General features: G+C 38.9%; 1 protein-coding gene across 1 annotated transcript; it reads left to right on the top strand.

Moving 5' to 3' along the window:
- Window positions 1-4,631: 4,631 nt before the first annotated feature.
- LOC123982191 (torsin-1A-like) lies at window positions 4,632-7,620 on the top strand. The gene is made up of 5 exons (XM_046067610.1): window positions 4,632-5,048; window positions 6,038-6,297; window positions 6,391-6,566; window positions 6,960-7,081; window positions 7,373-7,620. Exons 1-5 carry the CDS (start codon window positions 4,856-4,858, stop codon window positions 7,618-7,620), a joined length of 999 nt encoding a protein of 332 aa, XP_045923566.1. The 5' UTR covers window positions 4,632-4,855.
- The last annotated feature ends 663 nt before the right edge of the window (window positions 7,621-8,283 follow it).

The raw sequence follows: 8,283 nt of genomic DNA on the forward strand, positions 1-8,283 counted from the left end.
CCGCCTCCAGTGAGCAGCATCCGGCGCTGCTTATGGTGCGTTCCAGGCGACTCCGAACTCGGGAATTTACGACTTCAACCAGAAAACAACTTGGATGGACAGTTTTCAACATGGAGCCAGGTCAGTAACTTTCTCATATTCCAGCTAAACATTAGCAGCATACATTGAAATGTGTTTCAGAGCACAACTGAGGTGAGAAGTAGGCAATCAAGTAACATAGCCTAATCTTGATTTATATTTGATCAAACCTGCATAGTTTTACAGTTTGTAGTGAGTTTCATGAGCCTTCCACAGTGCATTGGACAGACTCGTGTTTATGCAAAGTTTGACAAAGGGACTGGTCAGTGGTGAACTCTCAGTGGCATATCCGTCATGCCTTGCCCAGCCAGATCTCCACGGCCCAGTAGTTCAAACCAAACTACCAAATCTGGATTTCAGTGATCTAAATGAGACTACATATCACAATGCTGTTGATTATATAAAGACCAACAGGTAAAACAGCCAGCATGGGGTCACTTTTATTTGAAGAGACATGTACATGAAAATGTACAATAAAACAACACAAACATTTCCTTCCATTCTGAATTTCTGCAAACAGTCAGCCCCCCGACCCACAACAAATATAAGATAAACAAGCAAATATATATTATTCACAGATAACACTGTGGATATTTTGAGCAGTAGTTAAAATAAAGATCATTCAGAGTTAAGGGAGCAACTTTTGGGAGGCGATCTAAGAATGAGGGGCCGACTGGACCTGCAATAAAAGATGCAATTGCTACAAACAACTTTTGAATGTTTGCCTAATGTCAAGAACCACATCTGTGTAATCACCTCTCCTGAAGGGCTTGTTTGGGCTTGTTTTTTGCTTCAGCATGGTCCTTTGTTGCCCTGGCCTTTAGATTCTTTCATTTTAATTTCACTTGCTCCGTGGTCCTCTTCTGGCCAGATCCCATGGCATTAAAATATCCATTTTGATTTTGTTACTTCTCCGCCCTTAGTAGAATTAAAACTTCCTATTGAGGCACCTAACACACTCCAGAAGTGCGTGTGTTTCTGCAACAGTGAAATTGGGTCCTTTTGAGTCCATGTTTCTACCTGTTTGGTGTGGGGAACATGGAGTTTGAGGGCCTTGGGCAGGACTGATATAATTTCACACAGGCCACAGCAAATCAGCTTATTGAGGTGTGATGGGTGTGTTTGAAACAACCAATAATACAGCCATCTTATTCAGTCTTTCTCAGAGAGGCACTGGCATGGCAGGTAATGTCCATCGCCACTATCAGTGGGTGTATGTTAAGCTTACAAAACCCCTAGAGCAATACACCACTGAAGAACTTTATGCTCGGTTTCGCTTTGGGAATGCTAATATTAAGTACATTACAGACCTTGTCAGGCCACACCTTCAGCGCAGGACCCAAAGGAGTCAGGGTCTGTCTGTAGAAGAACAGTGTCTCATTGTTCTGCACTTCTATGCATCTGGGACTTTCTACCAAGTGGTTCGTGACCATAATGGACAAATCACCTGTGAGTAATGTGGTGAAAGCTGTATCAATTGCATTGGCCAACTTGGTCAATCAACTGGTTTCATTTCCAAAGGATGACGAGATTGCAGCAAGCAAGCACACCTGAGCAGCCACGCTTTAACACTGCTCATTGCAAAACAAGGTGTGCAATTGAGCATTTAAATGGAGTTCTGAAGAGGCGCTTTGCATTGCGAGTAGAACCACAAGGAGTGTGCAACATAAAACTTGCCTGTATTGTTCTGCACAACATTGCTACCAGGCGCAATGTCTCTTTGATGACTTTTATGAAGCACCTGAGCCTGTTGAAGACCTGGAGAAACCTCCAGTGTTCTCTCAGAATGAAGGACTAACTGGACGTACAATAAGGGATGTAATTGTTGCAAACTACTTTTGAATGGATCGCCTCTGAAGATTGTGCCTTTGTAAATCATGTACAGTAATGAATGACAGTTGAAATGAAATGCATTATGTTTTGTTTGACATTGACTGCTTCTTGGGGGATTTTTTTTTTTTACTTTATTGTACTGAATGGCTTAATAGGTAATGTCTACTTTATCACTGTAAAGTTTAAACAAATCAAGTTCATATTATTTGGAAAATTTGGAAAGTTTTATGACATTTTGTTCCTAAATTCCACCCTGAATCCACCCTTCCGATTTCAGAATCCTTTTTTTCTTTTGAACAACCCATTTCAGGATTCGATCCAAATCTGATAGCCGAAATCCGATCAGATTACTTTTGAACAATGGGCCCTAGGCCAAGTTTAATCTAGAGTTTAATCAAGTTTAATCTAGATCAGAATGATCCGGATTTGGAAATCCCATGTTTTGTTATCCCAGATCTCATAAACCCTCTTACTTTTGTGCCTGTTTTTCAAAGCAACCCTGTTGCTGGAATTTGATGCATGAGATTTTAACAAGGCAGGCCTGCATGTGTGTGTATGAGCCCTAAATTCTGCTTTTGCACTGTGGGCGACTGTGGCTCAGGAGGTTGAGCGGGTTGCCCAAACAATCCCCGGCTCTTCTAGGCTGCATGTGGAAGTGTCCTTCGGCAAGATACTGAACCCTGAATTGCCCCTGGCGGCTGTTCCACCAGTGAATGAATGTGTGTGAATGTTAGTTTCGTTTTGAGCACTTAGGCTCAGTGTATGAATGTGTGTGAATGGTGAATGTAGATGTAGTGTAAAAGTACTTTGAGAGGTTGAAAAGACTAGAAAGGCGCTATACAAATACAGAGCATTTGTTAAAATGACCAGTGAGGTCATAATCAAGGTAATAAATGCAACTAATATGTTGCTGTCTGTTTTAATGTGAAATGACATGTAGACAGCACAGTTGTTAAGCAAATCTGTATGTTTGTGTTATTTGTTGTACCTATCTAATAACATTTTATCATATACAGCTCCTTGGCTGAATGTACAGTAGTGTTTATGTAATGTTTTTGATCATGTTGTAATGGAAGAACTGAGCATTAACTGGGAGAGGTTTCACCTGAACCTAAATGGTTAGCATTATCAGAACAGTTACACATGATGTCATATTGTGTTTCAGCAACTTTCAACAAAATTTTAATTAGAGGTAATATTGCTTTGATATAGACAAAGTATTTCCTTTTCTCTTCCACAGATGCTGTGTGATAAAGCAGTTTCCAAACACCATAGTGTCTGCAGTTGCAGAAAAATGCAACGAGTCCTACTCAAAGATAACCGACCCTCCACTCCAAGGATAAGGATTGTGACATTTTTCAGTTTCAGTTTGGTTCCACCATTTGTACTGTATGCTTGAGACGGAGTACCTTCACTACAGTTGAGTATGCGCTTGGACTGCCTCACCAAGAGCCTGGCTCTTTAGAATTGCTGTCAAAGTTGCATGTTTGGTACCCTGTAGACCAGTGTTTGAATCTGGGTAGGGTGACTGCTCTCGCATTTGGCCGCATATCGTGTCAGAAATGGGATGGCTTGCCGTGAGGTCATCTGACCTCATATGCCCAGAGTCCGAACCTTATGAGGGACCCCCATGGGTAACATTAATGATGGGATGTGTATAGTGTACTTTTCAGTAATACTGATCATATGTCATAATTTTACTGATTTTATTTTTATTTGAAGGTGTTTACGTCAAGATGTGATACATACTGCTGTACCTTTTAATGTACAGGAATTTATTTTTGTAATGTACACAAAATTCACAACAATGCTCTGCAATTTGAGGCGTGATGGCGTGACAGTTTTTTAACAAGTCATGACAATGCACCTGCGCAAGCTTGGAGAAAGACGTATGACTTATGGAATTACTATAGTCATACGTCACAACACCGTTTTAACAACTAAGCAACATTTGCAACTTTGAGCACAATATTAAGCTATTCGTTAAAAAATATTTGGCAAACTATATGGGTAATCAACATTGTAAGGAAATGACTCCAAAAAATATGAAATATCATAGAAATATCAAAATACACTGGAGGGGGGCTTTAAACTGTTCTTCAAGTATAGCACAAAAGGATAGCTATTTTAAGTTAAATTTAGAAAAAGTAAATTTAAATTACAGTAAAGGTACTACTAGTAATGGACCTACTTTAAGTACCTTTACTGTAATTTAACACAACTGAGTATATTAAAATATATTGCAATTATATTAAAGTTGACTTTAAGTATTTCTAAAATGACACTTAACATACTTTTAAGTTGTTCCAAAATAACACATTTAATATACAACTTAGTATAGTACAATTAAAATGTGATAAGTGCATCCAAAAAAAGTGCTACTTAAGTATATTTCTTTTTCACTTTTCACTTTTTCAAACACGAGTCTGTCCAACGCAACGCGGCAGGCTCATGCAACTCAAAACAATCTGTAAAACTATGCAGGTCTGATAAATCAAGATTCTGTAAGGCCTACTGGATTGCCTATTTCTCGCCACAATTGTTTTCAGAAAATATTTTGGTATAGGCTACTGTTTAGCTGGAACATGAAAAAGTTTCTGACTAGGCTCTATGTTGAAAACTGACCATCCACAGGTGTTTTTCTGGTTGGAGGATGTTGTAAATTTCGGAGTTCCAAGTCACCTGGAACGCACCATAAGTCCCGCCAGATGCTGCTCACTGGAGGCAGTCTGTCTCTCGCTTATAACGAAAGTGATGTCAAGGTGGTGCAATGAAAGAATAGAAGCACTGCTGGATTCAACTTTCTCAATAGTCAGAGGAAATTGGAAGTTTCCCGATGAAAAGAAGTTAGTAAACCTGCTGGTTTAGCGCGGTTCACCGTGGGATTATTGTTCTTTTACCACATAAAAAAACGACTGACGTCAGGAATTAAGTGGTTTCTACGATGAAAGTGGGAATCTTATATTTGCTGTTATGTGTCACATTATCGTCAGCCTGTTTGCGGCAAGAAATGCATGAACACTGCATGATGGCGTGTGACACTGTGACAGAAATACTGTCAGATTTCTGGAATATCAGGAAACACATACAAATGGATTTAAAATGCGATCCGAAATGGACAGCCCACCATGCAGCAGGTGAGTATCTACATGTAAAAGTAATGTTAGACAATTGAGCGATGTGAACTGAGTTTGTTCCAATGCGACTAAAGGAAGAAACGTCTGTAGTTCTTATCTGAATTATATAGGCTTCTGCATTAACGTTGCAGCCACATCGATAATGTAAATTTAGTGACTTTGGTGTTTTTACTGTCAACTGAAACATAACTTGGAAAGTAATAGCCTGCATTCTGCAATCTGCTCTTAACAATGATCAATACAGCAAAAAACAGCCTTAAAACAAAACGTACTTAAGGAAAAAATGAACAACCGACTCTTAATAAGCTTGTTTAATACGCTGGTTAAATTTACACAGTGCAGTGGATACAAGTCGCCTCTAGCCTGATTGACAGGTCGACATGGTAATGACTTGTCAATTACAAGGTAGTCCCGCCCTAAAGCATACCCTGTTTTATCTTCTATTTTCCTCTAAATGGGACCATAATTGACTAAATGAACATCATGTTGTATTGAGGAAGACTTGAAACTAATGACTGAGACAATAATCTCATTAGAAAAGTGTTTACTGAGGGAATAAATAAGGTGAGAAGTAGTAGTTTTGCAACCACAGGAGAAAGAATGCAACTATGGGCAAATTACTGAGAAGGCACTAATCACAGTTTTTATGATAGATTTCTTACAAAGTATTTTACAGTATTTTGAAACTACAAAATTTTGTAGAATTGAATTTTAAATACATGTATCATAAATACTTCACAACTTATTATGAGCCACTATCGGTCACCTGTAAAGCACTTTGAAAACACTTTCGCTATACAAATTAAGGTTGATTTGATAAAGCTATTTAAAGACTGTGGGTCTTTTTTAAGCTGTCACATAATAACGAAATGGATCATGAAGCCAGACGAGGCGAGATTTTGGTGGCCACCTTAGCTAAAGAATTTCCTGACGGTAATGCTGAGAAAGGTTTCAATAGTCCTGTTGACTTTTTGCTCTGCACTCTCCAGGTCTCCAGGCTGACCTGGAAAACAAACTGTTTGGACAGCACATTGCCTCACGCATCATCCTGAAAGCTGTGAATGAATTCATGAGAAACGACAACCCACAGAAGCCTCTGGTGCTGTCTCTGCACGGACCAACTGGCACAGGGAAGACCCATGTTAGTAACCTGATTGCTGAAAGCATTTACAAGAAGGACAGAAGCTTTGTTCATATTTTCCATTCTGATTATCACTTCCCACATAAAAGCAAAATTGAGACCTGCAAGGTAAGATAAAAAGTAGACACAATTCAAACAGTGACATCATTCTGTTTTGCCTCCTACAGTATATGAATTAAATATACTGATGTTTGTCCTCAGTCTCAGTTACAGCAGTGGATCAAATGCAATCTCGCCAACTGTGCACGCTCCATATTTATCTTTGATGAGATGGACAAGATGCATCCTGAATTGATTAAAAGCATAAAGCCGTTCCTGGGGAACAACAATCCCTATGGAGGTTCCTTTTTTCAGAAAGCAATCTACATCTTCATAAGGTGAAAGGATGAACACATTTCTTGAAGTATGACCAATCCGAATTGAATCAGAACAGTTGTTATGGAGGAATTTAAATGTTTTTTAATTTAGTGAAACTTTTATGGACACAGACAAGAGCACAGAGAGAGAGCTGTTTGTTTACAGTTTTACGAGCAGTAGACTAATGCTTGAGTCATATAGGATTAAGATGTTGACGTCTTTTCAAGCCTTAGAATTAGATTTTTGAGCAGTTTCTTCCAAATAGATCATCAATATTCATTTCTGTGACTTTTTGTATCTACACACAATTTAGACAGACACATACTTGTTACTTTTTATAGGCTACAGTACCCTGCACAGGTTTTAGGCACTTTAGATGTTAAGATTTTTAACAAAGCTGATCTTCCTCCTAGCAATACTGGCGGGCAGACCATCACACAGACAGCTTTAGACTTCTGGAAAGCAGGAGATCGAGAAAAGATTGAACTCAGAGACCTGGAAACATCGATCCCTGTCTCAGCATTTAACAACAATGGTGAGTAGACTACTTCTTTTAGTCCTAGTCAGAAAAAAAGATAGAAAAGTAGATAGAAAAATAGATTCTGAAAAAACTAGCTTTAGGTTTAGATCTCTTGTCCACCTTCCAGCCATGGCAGCAGCAGACCACAGAGATCGCTGCTGATTAGTATTTCTTTTGATTATTGTTCTTTACTTATATTTCTGATGGAACTGGTAGTTTAGTTTTCGTGGCTTTATTTCTGTTTGTTTGGTTAGGGATTGGTTTAGGGGTCGTAACACTTAAGGATCTCTCAATCTCTTCCTGTAGGTGGCTTGTGGTATTCACATTTGATTGTTGAGAACCCGGTGGACTTTTTCATCCCGTTTCTGCCTCTGGAGTACCGGCACGTTGTCCAGTGTGCCATATCCGAGATGAGAGACAGAGGATTTAAGCCAGACCAAAATGAGGCAGAGAAGATGGCCAAAGATTTTGTTTATTTCCCCGAAACTGAGAGAGTTTTCTCTGTCAAAGGCTGCAAGACGGTACAGAGCAAATTGGACTACTACATAAAATAATAATAATAATAATAATAATATTTATTTGTAGAGCACTTTTCATAAACAAGTTACAAAGTGCTTTAACAAGTGTAAAGACAATAATACCCAAGAGACAATAATACAAAAACAATACAAGATAAAAGCATGAAAACATTGAAAAGACTAAAATACACGTTTAAGATAAATATAAAATTAGTAAAATACAATAAAATAAAAGGGATAAAATAAAGTCAAATAAGATCGGGAAAGGCTCTCCTATAGAAGTATGTTTTAAGAAGGGACTTAAAAGAGTTCACTGACTCAGCTGACCTGATTTCCTCGGGCAGGCTGTTCCAGAGCCTCGGGGCCCTGACAGCAAACGCTCTGTCCCCTTTATTTTCAGTCGAGACTCTGGAACAGATAGCAGACCTCTGCCCGAGGATCTAAAAGGTCAGCATACAAATACTATGCAAAGATTTTAGACAGGTGTGGCAACGATGTGCAAACAAACAACAAAGATAAAACTGAAGTGATTGTTTTTGGAGCCAAGGAAGAGCGTTTTTAAAGTCAGTGCTCAGTCGGTAATGTTAAAAACCACAAACCAAGCCAGAAATGTTGGTGTAGTCATGGACTACTATCACCTGAAGAATATATAAAGGATTAAAGGACTTATGTCTCAGCAGGACCTGGAAACCTTGTCCA

Source organism: Micropterus dolomieu, linkage group LG13 (genome assembly GCF_021292245.1).
Source record: "Micropterus dolomieu isolate WLL.071019.BEF.003 ecotype Adirondacks linkage group LG13, ASM2129224v1, whole genome shotgun sequence".
Classification (NCBI taxonomy): Eukaryota; Metazoa; Chordata; class Actinopteri; order Centrarchiformes; family Centrarchidae; genus Micropterus; species Micropterus dolomieu.

What these genes read in the sequence shown, in the direction of transcription:
- LOC123982191 (XM_046067610.1), top strand. Translation starts at nt 4,856, where the DNA reads ATGAAAGTGGGAATCTTATATTTGCTGTTATGTGTCACATTATCGTCA. An exon ending in GACAGCCCACCATGCAGCAG is followed by an intron (nt 5,049 to 6,037) that starts GTGAGTATCTAC and finishes TGCACTCTCCAG; the next exon opens with GTCTCCAGGCTGACCTGGAA. An exon ending in GCAATCTACATCTTCATAAG is followed by an intron (nt 6,567 to 6,959) that starts GTGAAAGGATGA and finishes TCTTCCTCCTAG; the next exon opens with CAATACTGGCGGGCAGACCA.